The sequence below is a fragment of the Mytilus galloprovincialis genome, chromosome 6 (genome assembly GCF_965363235.1).
Source record: "Mytilus galloprovincialis chromosome 6, xbMytGall1.hap1.1, whole genome shotgun sequence".
Classification (NCBI taxonomy): Eukaryota; Metazoa; Mollusca; class Bivalvia; order Mytilida; family Mytilidae; genus Mytilus; species Mytilus galloprovincialis.
Window position 1 is genome coordinate 15,948,115 of NC_134843.1, and position 15,948 is coordinate 15,964,062.

General features: G+C 31.7%; 1 protein-coding gene across 2 annotated transcripts in view; it reads right to left on the bottom strand.

Annotated features, from left to right (window-relative positions):
* The window catches only part of LOC143079059 (nicastrin-like), a 37,604-nt gene that overhangs the window by 18,108 nt on the left and 3,548 nt on the right, over window positions 1–15,948 (bottom strand). For both annotated transcript variants that reach the window (XM_076254205.1, XM_076254204.1), the window contains exons 4-10: window positions 12,904–13,040; window positions 6,683–6,828; window positions 6,138–6,392; window positions 5,611–5,772; window positions 3,533–3,751; window positions 1,800–1,969; window positions 1,024–1,201 (exon numbers count right to left, since the gene is read on the bottom strand). In XM_076254205.1, coding sequence (XP_076110320.1) covers window positions 1,024–1,201; window positions 1,800–1,969; window positions 3,533–3,751; window positions 5,611–5,772; window positions 6,138–6,392; window positions 6,683–6,828; window positions 12,904–13,040 — 1,267 coding nt within the window. The remainder of the gene's footprint in view (window positions 1–1,023; window positions 1,202–1,799; window positions 1,970–3,532; window positions 3,752–5,610; window positions 5,773–6,137; window positions 6,393–6,682; window positions 6,829–12,903; window positions 13,041–15,948) is intronic.

Genomic DNA, 15,948 nt, shown 5'->3' on the forward strand with positions numbered 1-15,948 from the left:
TAACATCATTAAAATCTCTTGTTATCAGATAACAAAACAACAAGTCATTCACCTAAAAATACAATAACATCATTAAAATCTCTTGTTGTCAGATAACAAAACAACAAGTCATTCACCTAAAAATACAATAACATCATTAAAATCTCTTGTTATCAGATAACAATACAACAAGTCATTCACCTACAAGTACAATAACATCATTAAAATCTATTGTTATCAGATAACAAAACAACAAGTAATTCACCTACAAATACAATAACATCATTAAAATCTATTGTTATCAGATAACAAAACAACAAGTCATTCACCTAAAAATACAATAACATCATTAAAATCTATTGTTATCAGATAACAAAACAACAAGTAATTCACCTACAAATACAATAACATCATTAAAATCTATTGTTATCAGATAACAAAACAACAAGTCATTCACCTAAAAATACAATAACATCATTAAAATCTCTTGTTATCAGATAACAAAATAACAAGTCATTCACCTAAAAATACAATAACATCATTAAAATCCTCTAATTTTTTCAGAAAAAAAATTTACATTTCATTCACTTACAAATACAATAAAATAATTAAGAGCATTTTTTGTTTGTTTGGTGTGAGCCAGAGCTCCGTGTTGAAGGCCGTTCATTGACCTATAATGGTTTACTTTTTTTAAATTGTTATTTGGATGGAGAGTTGTCTCATCGGCACTCACACCACATCTTCCTATATCTATTTGAAAGTCTTTCTACCATTTAATTCATTACTGTTGATAACTAAAATTAATATATAGATCTAATAAATATATGCAGAATCTATTATTTATGAATTGACCATGACAGCAACTGGTCAAAAGTTTTATTTATCAATATACATTATCTAATTATGAATGGAGATCATAAACACAATTTTTTTTATTTATTGACAAAAATATCTGGCAAATATTTTTATCATATCTACTAGATGATCTAGATCACATACGTAATGTTTCTACAATAAACAAAATTGATATAACATAAAACTTACTATAGATTCAGAACTTGTCATATCCTGAGGAGCATCCCTCCCTGTAGACAAGGTATATAACGTCCTTGCTAACATGGTAGATATCCTGGTTAAGTTCTTGGCTTGCTCTGTAATTATATTTGAGTCGTTGGTATTTGCTTCAATTGCTTTAGCAATGTCAAATCTACTGTTATAGTATCTACAAATGAAAATTATATGATAAAATATAATAAAGTATATAAAATATCACCTGGATTATCTGGATATACTGTCCTACCTTTGTCTGTGAAGGTGAGTTTAAACCAGATCCTAAACAATATAATGAAATCAATGTAAAATTCACATTTTTAATCAAATGTAATAAAAAGTGTTTTTAAAAAAGGATACAAATTGTTATATAAAAAACAACAGAAAATTAGGAAAAGGTATAAAGATGGGCACAGAATATAAACTGTTTCATGATTCCCTCCATTCTTTTTCCGAATCCCTTGTATTCACCTCTCTATACAAACACTTTCCTAGACTTCAAATTTAATTTCAATACCAGTTCCCACTGCCTGTTTTCCAGCCAACCTTGTCCATAGCATCATTTTAGATAAATACATGTACACCTAGCAAATAACTAATATAAATTATTCACTTTAGTGACATTAGAGCTGAACCCTTAATTATTTTTTGTTCTTGCATTGTGCAGGTTTTCTCAAATAAATCTACTAGAAATCTAATTTTGAATATTACTTGACCTAAATATTTGCCACAAAAGGTTTAACAAACAGCAGTCAACCATATGTACTTACTTATTAGTATAACTGTGTTGGTGGTCACTGAAAACGACTGCTGGAATCTTGTCCTTTCTAAGGAACCTCTGTACAGAGGCTGGAGGTAGTGGCTGGGACTTACTGTTCTCTCCTATACCTAAACTCATATTGTTAGCCACACTCTTAATCAGTTGTATCATCTTGTCAATCTATAATGGTAGGTTTGTACTATTATATTATTACATTGTATATTAGGCTTTTTTCTTCAAACAGAAGAATCTTAAGTAAGAGCCCTATCAATGACTACACAGATATACTGAGTGCCAATGAAAACGCAACACTTGGTTTTTCAAAAATAAAATTTATATAAGAAATGATAATCTCTCAAAATAAATTGTACTTGAAAATTTACTATTTTAACAATAGATCGATATCAAACAAAAATGTTTAATTTGTCATCTTTCGGGCGCAATAGGTAAACGAAACATCCAATGTCGAATCATCAACTAACAGTCCTAACAAAAAATGTTACAACCCCGTGGTGCAGCGCAATCTTGACAGCGCCGTGGATGATCCCGGACGTTTAATGAGATCCCGAGGAATGTTATTCCACTTGTCCCGCAAAGCAAACTCAACCTGACTTTATGATATTGGAGGTGGTTTTCATCGTCTAAAACATGTCAAATCTGATGCAAAATTTGGTCGATCGGACCAAAATTCGGCGAAAAGCATGACTTTTAGCCAAGGCGGGTGATTGTATGCTGTGAAAGGCTTCATTGGATTATGCCCAAAACTGCATGTCGCTGGTTGTCGGAAAATGTCCTGGCATTTACTCAGATGTTTATTGCAGTTTTCTAACAATAAGGGCGGGAAAATTCATGACATTAGCCAAGCTTTAAATGACAAAATCGTGCGTATGTTGAAAAGCGGTGAACTCGGTTTTTGTTCGTTCAAAATAACCCTTACTTCGCATTTGTTCCAAAAATCACTCAACCGTAAAATTGTCGAAAATTGTCTTAAAAGTCATTTTCAACCAACTATACAAAGTTCTAATATAAATAAAATAAAAATTATAAGATTTTTTGGAAAAACAAAAGTGTTGCGTTTTCATTGGCACTCAGTATATTTCTACCCATTTAACTCTTTGTTACACATTTTGGCTTTACATTTATCAAAACTGACCAAGAATAATATTGATTTTTATGACCTATTGTTATTAATATTATACTCCCGGAAATCTCTTCAAAAAGATCCCTTCATGTAAGAGGGTCTTGCAAGAGGTCTTCATTTTTTGTATTGTTTCATTTTTTAGGTAATTATTCTACACTCTTTAAATTTCAGCACACTTATTCTCATTTTTTTTTAAATTTCTTTATTTTTCTGTCCTTTAATCCTTTTTCTGTAAGCACAATCCTAACCTTTATTACCTTCATCAAGATAATTTTGAAAGAGACTTTAAAGATTTTCTTGTTGTCCAACTGAGTAATATAAACTATGAGTGATAATATTTCTGTTTGTTCTAACAGTTGTATGAAAAGTTTCAGTCTAAACATAAAAATCTTTGAAATAACATAATCGTGCTCTGTTTAATAAAATACTGAAAGGAAAATTTCTGACACAAGGTCAAATTCAAATTGACTTCAACTTTATAGACACTTGATCCCTGGTTTTAGTTTCTTTTCCAATAATGTATTTAACTATACCAGTTTAAATAAAAGCAGATATAAGTGCTGCAAAAACAGCAAGCCGTCTCAAAAGTAAGTCATGATTACCTCTTGAGATGTTTGTGTATTATTTTGACTGAGAGGGTCAGTATGGAGCCAGACCTTCCCATCATCTCTATAGCCAAGCTGGTTGACCTCTATAAAGTGTGATATATGACTAAAGTTGACCAAATGTAAAGTTGATTTTCCTGCCTCCTCAACCATAGGAAAAACATTGTGTTGCATGTCGTAAACTGTTCTAGACGATCCAATGTAGTCAAATGCTTCCTAAAATATGTAAACTCAATATTACAAGCTGAATACACATAGATGTTCCAAGGTAATCAAAGGCTTCCAAACATTAACTCTAAAAGTTGTTATAACTTGCGTTTAATCCTTTACTAATTTTGCAAATAAAATCTGTTAAATATATACTATAAACTCTATTATACAAACTAAATACACGTATCTGAAGAAATATTCAATGGAAAGAACCTTAGGTAAGAAATGTCTCTTGTTTCATTTTTTATATAGTTATTTAGAATAGAATAGAATTATTTCAATGTTTCAATAGCTATAAAAATTATTACAAATTCAGAAATGTTCTTCTCATTATGGAAATTATTAGAATTCATTCATTACGACTCCACCTTAAATTCTTATTACAATTTGTTATGCAAACAAAATGAAACTTGTATGCATAATTTGACCAAAATATGACAAAGTTAAACCCTCTGTTATTGTAGACAAGTGTGCACACGCTGAAATGTCTTGCCTTCTTTACTAATCATTGATATTATGTTGATAGTTCTAAATATAAAGCTTTATTACAACTGTCACATAAACTTAACATTAACCAAGATAACAAAACAAAGACCAATGAACCATGAAAATGAGGTCAAGGTCAGATGAACCATGCCAGGCAGACATGTACAGCTAACAATGCTTCCACACAACAAATATAGTTGACCTATTCCTTATAGTTTAAGAAAAATAAACCAAAACACAAAAACTTAATACTGAGCAATGAACTGTGAAAATGAGGTCAAGGTCAAATAAATTCTGCGCGACTATCAGATAGATCATAAAATATTTCCATACACCAAATATAGTTGACCTATGGAATATAGTATTAGAAAAAAAGACCAAAACTCAAAAACTTAACTTTGACCACTGAACCATAAAAACGAGGTCAAGGTCAGATGACATCTGCTCGCTAGACATGTACACCTTACAATCATTCCATACAACAAAAATAGTAGACCTATTGCATAAAGTATGAGAAAAACAGACCAAAACACAAAAACTTAACTATAACCACTGAACCATGAAAATGAGGTCAAGGTCAGATGACACCTGCCAGTTGGACATGTACACCTTGCAGTCCTTCCATACAACGAATATACTAGTCCTATCGCTTATAGTATCTGAGATATGGACTTGACCATCAAAACTTAACCTTGTTCATTGATCCATGAAATGAGGTAGAGGTCAAGTGAAAACTGTCTGACGGGCATGAGGACCTTGCAAGGTACGCACATACCAAATATAGTTATCCTATTCCTTATAATAAGAGAGAATTCAACATTACAAAAAATCTGAACTTTTTTTTCAAGTGGTCACTGAACCATGAAAATGAGGTCAAGGACATTGGACATGTGACTGACGGAAACTTTGTAACATGAGGCATCTATATACAAAGTATGAAGCATCCAGGTCTTCCACCTTCTAAAATATATAAAGCTTTTGAGAAGTTAGCTAACGCGCCGCCGTAGCCGGCGCCGGATCAATATCCCTATGTCGAGCTTTCTGCAACAAAAGTTGCAGGCTCAACAAAAATGCTGTCTTTTACTACTTTTAAAGTTTACTTTTTACAAAGTACACCTGTTCTTTTGTCAGAAAATCAGAAATTTTATTATGTTTGATTAAACATTTTCCTAATGAACAGTAGGATAAATGGAACACAGCTATATACATAAGATGTTCTCTTTTTTGTGTGTATGTCTTGTACTGCAATGTTGAAATGTTACATTTGTTAAATTAAAAGTCAGTAGTGCATTATATTTTCTGTGTATTCAAAGGGAAATTACTATACCTTTGAATTGCTTTAAAACTATTCAAATAACTCAGTTAAACAATATACTTACACCTTGAAAGAAAGCAAAAAGGATATCACTGCTATTACTATTATTGATGATGTCATCTTTGTATTTAGACAGAGCTTCTGCAGCTGCTAGCAATCCAACAATTCCAGTTACATGGTTGTCTGCACTTGGGTAGATATTTTCAAACATAGAAAATGAATCAAGCTAAAATAAATAATTAAGACCAAAATGATTGAAGAGTAGTTGATGTCCCCACGTCAATATACTGAAATTACATAGCTGTATATTTTTTGCAAAGTGGGTTTGAGTTGTTGTCCGAAATGTTGACGACAGACAGACAACAGTAAACCATAATATGTTCCGCAAACAGGCACTTAAAAATGACACTTCAGTAAAATTGAAAATTATGTAACATCATAATTAATAATTTCCTCTAATTTAGCATGAAATTTTTGGAAAAACTATAACTTGATAGAGTTTAAGATTTTTTTTACTGTTTTTGTGACTTCAGAGTAACACATTTATGTTGGTATAACCGAATTTTATTCACAAGCATGAAAAAAGCTTACCCGTGCTGCAGCCACTATAACGGATTTGTTAGGGTAGACATCCTGGTTAGGAACAGCTTTTATTGTAGCTATGACATTATGATCTCCCAGAGGATCACAGTAGGTGTCAGGGTTGAGATTGGTAGGGACTTGTGTTCTACGGTAACAGGTTTTAGCATCTTTAGCACCAGACATTGTATCTTTCAGCTGTACAGCACATAGAGGATATTCCCTGACAGAACCATCTGGTAAAGGTTTGTTGTACTTCTCATAACACTGGAAATAAAAATTGATTGATAAAAATATGTACATGAGTTTATCATGTGATACACCTTTTTTCTTTGAAATTAAGTTTTCTTTTGAGATTTGATGTTTGAAATTTATTAACCATTTTTCTGAACTTGATATAGAGCTTGGCAAATTGTACAGACACTGGTCTATTGTTTCATATCATTTGTTGACCTCACAATACCTTTTTTATTTTATTTTGGTTGTTTAGTTTCATTGATATATGCTCACAAAGAGAGGAAACTTGTCAGTTTATATGTCATAACCTTTTAACTTACATCCTGTATGAGAATGTCCACCTCAGTCTGGTTAATGACCACAAAGATAGGGAACTTGTCAAAGTCCTCAAACATCATACCATGCCCTACGGGATTCCAGGTTACATTCTGACAGTTTCCATAATTTTTATCCTCATGGTATAAACCTGAAATAATATATTTATATTGACATACTTATATAATTATCATTCATTGGAAGAGAAATAAAGATAATTTAAAGTAGAGTTTTTTTATGTACAGTAATTTGAGAAAACGGTCCAGAATTTATGGACCATTACCACGAAAAATTAAAGCATTTTTGACAGACATTTTTTTTTTATGCAATTAAAATTCTGAAGAAAACAGATTAAATGCTTATATGTTCTTTTCTATCCTTACAGGTTAAATATGACCCTACTGTCAAGTTTTTAAAAATTAACAAAACCATAAGCAACAATTTCTGAACTTCTACTTATGACGTAAAAATTGTGCAAAAGAAAACAAGAAATTGCAAGCATTGCCCTGCAAATTATAGACAACTTTTTTTTTTTAAATAATGATGAAAAATTCCATGCTTATTTCATATAATAATCAAAATCCATCAAATTAGAAGCAACTGCCAAACAGATCAGAAAATTATTTACTTGGTACAATTCATCAAAACAAAGTAACTGGTAAAATCATTATCATTTCTAAATACTGAAGTCACAAATTAAATTCATGCTTAGGTAAAATAACTACTCAAAGTATCACTAAAGAGGAAGAACTTGCCAGGCAGATTTCAAATTGCTTATTAGACCTGTGCAAACTCATCTTAATAAAGTTCCAGCCCACTAACCTAAGTATTCCTTAACACTGAAGCAGAGTTATATCTAATGAATAAATTCCTTGTTCAGTGGGTATGATAAAAAAAAATTGAAGTATAAAAAAACTGCAAGTGAATGCCTATCAGATCTGATTGATGGTTGCTTAATTAAAACAACCAGTAGCAAATGTTTCATGCATGTGCAGGATGACTGTCCGATCTGAAAATCACATCACGTATATTTCATCTTAAAGTTCAAGACTGAATATCTACACGTTCCATAACTAAAAAAAAGCTGAATGAATATTGATGTACAAGGCGATTGCAGTTTTTAACTCACTCAATGAAATGAGGTATAACTATCACTACAAAATAAAAAGTAGGTCATACACAACAAAATTTTACAGAATTATATTTCCCTATAAGAAGAAAAAGAAGATATCCAATATCCCCAATAAAACATAATGAAGTCTTATGAAATGAACATGTTGCTGTATATCATATATTTTTTAAGTTTATTGTTTTATATTTGTTATAATGGGCCTATATACTGGTAGTATAGGTTTTGCTTTTTGTTGAAGGCAAAATAGCGAACTATAGTTGTTAACCCTATATCTCTTGGTCTCTTGTCGCTTGGTGGCAGAGTGGTCTAAGTTGTTACTACTGTAATCAATTGCAAGTCAACACTGAGGTTGTGAGTTCGAACCCTGCTCGTGTGGGTGCATTCAACTCCAATCTTAATTGACTAGGATTGTCAGTTTTCCTATCGAAGGTCTGTGTTTTTCTCCGTGCACTTTAGCTTCCTCCACCAAAAATAACTGGCCGCCCAAAAGTGGTGTTAAAACACCACAAATCAATCTTTGTCTCTTGTGGATAGTTGTCTCATGGGCAATTTATTTGGAGGGAATCTTGTCAATGTCTACTATGTACAGTACAGCAGTACCTTGATCTCAATGTGTATTTTGTGACAGTAAATTGGAAATATTTATGAATTTATCTATGGACTTTATTAATTACTTCGTAATAAAAATACTGGTAAATTCTGTAACCATGGACATTTTAAACTAGTAATTTGTATCTGCCTGGACACCTTTTACCAGGACTGATTAATCTTTTGCATTTTTACCTACCATACCTGGGTCATTCTCAGTTATTCAGCATTTTTTTATATACCTTGGTGAAAAATATAAATGTTGGCTTTTGGTCCATTTTTTGGTCTCAAATTGAGACTAAAACATTGATCTTTATGGTTCTAATAATAAAAAGATAGTTCAGTATGTGGAAATATATTTTAATTGAATTTTTTTAACAGTACCCTCTGTGTTTTGGATGTTATATATTTTTCATTGACAGTATCATATATGCATTAAATGTACAATTTCAATAGAATAATTCATATATTTTAGATAAAGAAGTTAATATCTTTAAAATTAAAATCATTTATCAACTGATATTACAATAGAAAGGGAGTAATTATGTATAATTTGTTGTTGTGGATGTGACTCAAAATTAATACATTAAAAGTTTAGTTCAACAGTTTGTGTGTCAATTATTTTTAAAGGAGAATTCATAAGATTTTGTTGTGGTTATTCATTAAACAGATACATTGGACTTTTCAAATAAATACTCATTATTGCATATATTTTTTTACGGAATTATTATGGATGTTACATTTTGACAATTGACAAAATGGAATTTGTATAACATCCAAAACATAAAAAATATCCTGAGTTTGTGCATCAAACAGTAATGTCCAAAACATGTCACAGAATAATAAGTATGTTCCAGAGCAACGGTTAAACCATACACATGTTAAACTAATTTTAGTTTATATAATATAATAGTAAAATTGAGAAAGGAAATGGTGAATATGTCAAAGCGACAACCACCCGACCATAGAGCAAACAACAGCCGAAGGCAACCAATGGGTCTTCAATGTAGCGAGAATTCCCGCACCCGTAGGTGTCCTTCAGCTGGCCCCTAAAATATGCATAATAGTACAGTGATAATGGACGTCATACTAAACTCCGAATTATACACAAGAAACTAAAATTTAAAATCATACAAGACTAACAAAGGCCAGAGGCTCCTGACTTGGGACAGGCGCAAAATTGCGGCGGGGTTAAACATGTTTATGAGATCTCAACCCTCCCCCTATACCTCTAGCCAATGTAGAAAAGTAAAAGAATAACAATACGCACATTAAAATTCAGTTCAAGAGAAGTCCGAGTCTGATGTCAAAAGATGTAACAAAAGAAAATAAATAAAATGACAATAATACATAAATAACAACAGACTACTAGCAGTTAACTGACATGCCAGCTCCAGACCTCAATTAAACTGATTGAAAGATTATGTCTTCATCATATGAATATCAGGTACAATCCCTCCCGTTAGGGGTTTAGTATCATACTATCATAAAATATATGAGAAGAACATAACCCGTGTCATGCCAACAACTGTTTTTTTAGAAATAAATGTGTTTAGTTCCGATGCAAAGACCCTATCAGTGAATCAATGTTAAAGCCAAAATATGCAATCTTTAATGACCTGACAACAGTATCGTAACTATATCCCCTTTTAATAAGTCTATTTAAAGGTTTTGTTAGTTTCTGAGGAGAATACTGACATTTTTGTGCTTTATAAAGAATATTTCCATAAAATTTTGGATGTGAAATACCTGAACGTATAAGATGTCTGCATGTTGAGTTATATTTACGAATTATTTCCTTATACCGGTGATAAAATTTAGTAAATGTTTTGACCAGTTTGTGATATCGAAAACCCTGGTGTAATAATTTTTCAGTAATACATAAATTTCTCTCGCTAAAATCTAATACATTGTTACATACACGAGCGAATCGTACAAGTTGAGATATATAAACACCATAAGATGGTGACAAGGGAACGTCACCATCTAAAAATGGATAATTAACAATAGGAAATGAAAAATCATCTCTTTTATCATAAATTTTTGTATTAAGCTTCCCGTTTATGATATAGATATCAAGATCGAGGAAAGGGCAGTGGTCATTGTTATCATTAGCTTTATTTAAAGTAAGTTCTACAGGATAAATTTCTTTAGTATACATACTGAAGTCGTCATTATTTAGAGCCAATATATCATCCAAATATCTAAAAGTATTGTTAAATTTTTGTATCAAATGTTGTTTTGATGGGTCTTTGCTAATTTTAGTCATAAATTGTAACTCATAACAATACAAAAACAGGTCCGCAATAAGTGGTGCACAGTTAGTCCCCATTGGAATTCCAATAACTTGACGATATACGGAATCTCCAAAGCGAACAAAAATGTTATCAAGTAAAAATTCAAGTGCATAAATAGTATCAAAGCATGTCCAATTGACATAGTTCTTTTGTTTATTGCTACTAAAAAATGATCTAAAAGAGTTTGAACATATGTACTCGCATTCCGACTTTTTAAATGCCCAGTTAATTAGGGATGTGAATTTTTTCTTAATAAGAATATGAGGCAAAGTGGTATATAGGGTAGAAAAATCAAAACTTTGAACAGATTCAAAATCACCAATATATGCATGCAATTTATCAAGTACTTCCAACGAGTTTTTGACACTCCAAAAGTAATTAATTCCACTATTTTCAAAGGCCTTATTTGAACAATTTATTATCAGGTTTTTTATTGTACCAAGTGTACTAGTAAGTAAAACAGACAATTTAGTAGTTGAACAATGGCTAGAAGATGAAATAAATCTATATTTGTAAGGTTTTTTGTGCAGCTTCGGAAGCCAGTACATAGTTGGGACTTTCATTGTGTTTGGTTCTGCTTGTAAAGAAGTAGCTAAAAGTTTATGTTTGTTACAGATGTCGTTTTCTGAAAATGAAGTCAGTTGGAATGTTGGTGAATTCGTGATTTCCTTTTGAGTACCATGTTTATATTCCCTCAATTAAAATTTAATGGGGTTAGTTTGTTCTTTCTGTTTTGGATGTTACTTGTTCGAGTAAAATTTAGGTCACAATAACATCCAAAACAAGTGTTTGTGCATCAAACAGTAATGTCCAAAACATGTCACAGAATTAGAAGTATATTCCAGAGCAATGGTTAAACCATACACATGTTAAACTAATTTTAGTTTATTGTAAAATAATAGTACCTTGTTTATATTCCCTCAATTATAATTTAATGGGGTTAGTTTGTACTCCCTGTTTTGGATGTTACTTGTTCGAGTAAAACAGTAATGTCCAAAACATTGATCATTGATTTGAACATTGTATAATAAAACAGATAATAACTTTGGATATTGTTTTATTTTTCATCATCCAGTGCTACGATATTTAAATAGTGCAGATACACAGTTTTAATATATCACTTATTTTTAACTAAAATCGTACGGACATTACGCAACCACGTGCTTATCACGTCAAAATATAACATCCACAAAAAGGTTGACAGGTCAAAATGTCACCGTCCATATGCATCTGTGTTGTTTATCGTCAAATTGGCAATTTCCGTCATATTATATTTACCTATATATTGAACCACGTAAATAACTGATCACGCAATGAAAACTTACCATTTAGTTGCGTATTTATTACAATATCAATGAATTTTAATTAAGTTTTGGATGTAACAACTTGCTTTCGCCTGACCGATGACACTTAACTACATTTTCGAAAGTTCCACGGCTGCTTTGTGTACACAAAGATCGATGACGTCTTTTTGGACGAGTCCAAACTTTCATTTAGGGGGGTTGGATATCGGACGATTGTAATATTGGAAGTAAACGAGGATTCGTTTTGGATGTTAATTATTGACCGATATTACCACGTCTGTAAAAGATTGACGATTTCTTTTTATTATGAAGCCCTGCATGTCATATCATTTTACAAAATACATCTAAAGAACAACAAAACCCCTGTTTACTTTGCGAATAGTGTTGTCCACATTCTGTTCTGTGTAAATATTTATCCCAAAATTAGGTAAGGTTTGACCGATGCAGTAACATCCATACACTAATTTTTATTACTAAAATATATATATTAATAATGCCCTGTTTATTATATTTTATACATGAACAAGTAAATCTGAGTATATAGTTTTTATTATTCCTTAACTTGCCCTGGTTGTGCATACAAAAATGACATAAAAATATGATTAAAAAATGACCATGGAAAAATGTCCCAAAATGGACGCCATCAAAACACCCTTTTTTATTTTAAAACTCTTGTAAATTTCTTTCTTCTCCACTTATCATCCTTAAATTATCTTTACTATCTATTCAACATTAGTAGAAAAGAATAACACATCAGATTTGCCAATATCTCCTTTATTTTCTTCACAAATTATCATCAAAGTCCAATGGTACTGAATTGCTGATTAACTGAGAATGACCCACCTATGTGTTATACTGCTGTGTTAAGTACAATACTACCTGGATCTTAATGAGTTTTTACCTACCATATCTATCATTAGGACAGGAACTGTCAGGAGAGAATCCCTCTGGTGGGAATGGTGTCAATGTTTCATTCTGTAGAACATGTATAACAATTATACCGTTTACCTTCCCTGAGCTCTTTAACTTTTTTACAAAATCTCTGTAATAAAATAATTCATTATATATAATTTTATTTATGCTTATGCAAATTGTTACTGTTAAATGAATGTAAAAATTCAAAGGTTGCTTTTCTAATGATAACAAGAAAATAATAATACATGCAAATATATGTTATGAAGCCAGGATGGTTGGCCAGGTTTTTCCTTGTTTTGAAGGAAGTAAATTATGCAGATTATACAAATACAAATATTTGTTCCTTTTTTTCTTAAACCATTAGAAATTAATCAATTTCTGTTTGATTCAGACATAGATCTCCATTATGGCATAGATATATATTGTTGCTGAATAAAAAGCCATTTTTTAACATTTTAAAGTTAATGCCACTGTTAGACTATAAACACATATAGTCACTTAAAAAAAATAACCAACATTGTATACACCAGCTATATGGAATTTACATTTTCATAAGGTCACAGTGAGCAGTTCATATACCATATAGCATCACTGTGCTTAAACGGCTGTGGGTAACTTAAGTTACCCACAGCCCAAGATGGCGGACTCTAAACTCGTTGATATTTAATTCATACAAAATGTACCTTTTGCGACGTTTTTCATGCAGAATGTAAATATTTATAGGATTATTGAATAAAGAAATGACTAACAATTACCATAAATTTGTTAATATAGAGTTCACTAAAGCGCAAGGTCAACTTTAAAAAAGGCATAAGATGTCCGTAACTTTTTGATCGAAACTAAGCAGACTGTCCGTAACTTTATTTTTAGATGTGGGTAACTTTTGATTTAAAATTTTAAGAATTATAATTTCAACAATTAGAAGACAATTAACATCATATTTGTAACCTTCGCGGCCGTTTATACTACTCATTCACCACCAAATGTGATTTTATTAACGCATCATACTTACACCACAGAAGTTTTATGTGGGGTTTGTGGTACTCCATCCTGGTTATGGTTTGAACTTTTATTTACTGATGTGCGTCTTATCGACGTTTTTCGCTTGTCAGACCAAGGCTTTTCCATACTCTTTAATGTTTTGAGTTTAATTATGTTTGCGGTATACCTTCACCTCTGTTTCTTTCTATGTGTATTTTGATGAATACTCTTTGACGCGGCTCGGTATTTATACATCCCACCAGTTAGTTATAGTGTTATGATTTTTTGAATATGTTTCCTAGTATGTTTTTTTCTCTCTCTCTTTGTATGTTATCAGGGGTTGTAAGACTATTAAATTACCCTGTTGTCCTACGTAGTTATATATATTTTCATATACTATGTCGAATTGTTACACTATGTTGACTGCTCTTTTCCTTTTATTCACAACGGTCACTGATTTTTACCTATTGTGTCTTTTAGTTTTATTCAGTTTAATGAGATTTAATGCAACTTGCATACAAATGAAATATGCAGATAGCTGTAAAACTAGGTTTATTCATTTATACAAAATGTCCTTTTTTTAAGTTTTCCCATTTACTGTAAACCTTGGCCAGGGTGCCGCAATATCACCGTGCGCAACGTCCCAGTGTGTTCAGATTGACACCCCTTTTATTTTACTGTCAATGCTGATGGGATTTGTTTTTGTGGGGATGAGAGAAAAGTGTTTTTGGCTTTTTCAAAAAGACGGAAAAAAGTTTGTGCACTTAAGTCCCTTATGGTCTATTCACTGCATGCCTGGGCAATTTGGGTTCCCCTCCAAAATCCCAGATTCACGCTACCCTTGTCGTTGCTGGCAGAAAATCAGTAAGTGTATACATGCTACATGTATGTGTAAAAAATACTTGTGTAGTCTACTTGTTCAAAAATAAAAACGAACAATGATGTTTCAACAGTTTATCTGCTATGATCGGAAACAACCCTCCGAACTAGGCGATTCGGGTACCCCGACGTTATTATAGGATTAAACACATTTTTTCTAGAGGTTATTGATGTGTAAACCGGGGCGATTAACTCACAAACTGAATAAATTCTGACTTTTATGTTGAGTTTGTGAGCAAGAGCCCCGGTTTACACAGTCAATAACCGCTAGAAAAAATGTGTTTAATCCTTATAATTCTTCAGACAAACATTTGTGATATTTAATAAACATTTTTTTTTGTTGATGGCTACTATATATATTTACCATCAAAAGCACAATGGCAAGTCGTAACTAAGGAGTACGCCGCCATCTTGACTTTCTAAAAACCATAAATGTCCGATAAATACAACGGAATCTTAAATGAAATAGCACCTACCTCAAACACTTCATTTTAATTAAATGTTACCCGTATTCGAAGCGTACACGTAACGAAATAATCATTCCCTTGAAAATTTCCATTCGTATGACGTTTTGCGGTATTTTATTAAATTTTATTTTTATACATTTTCGAAGCTTTTGAGTGCTTTAAATTTCTTTCTTTTTTTGTTATATATGCATTAGGATAGTCACAACTGTTATGCAATTGTTTTTAAATCTCAATTTGCTGAAAATCCGGGATCACTGCAAGCTTGAGTATCGCGCATGAATAGATTACAAAAGTAGTTTCGGAAACATGGTTTATCAAAGTGTAAACTTAGAGAGAAATTCTAATTGACCAATCCAATTCAAGTATTTATAGATATGCAAATCATATAAGAATTATACAAAATGAGACCCGAGTTTTGCGGATTTATCGTGATTTTTTTCATATTTTCCCCAATTTTGTCTTCCATCGATACAATGAATTATATCATACTAGACATCTACTTCGTTTTGTGAATATGTATTCGATGCGATCTCTATCATCAGTTTAAACATTACATCCGCGTATGTCGATTCTTTGAAAGTTACGGACATCTCTATTGGTATGATGAAAAAAGTTACGGACAAGTTATTTTGAAGTTACGGACAGCCTAAGTGTTTTTTAAAATCGTGCTGTGATCGTTTATTTTGTAGAATTTAATCACCTTTCCAG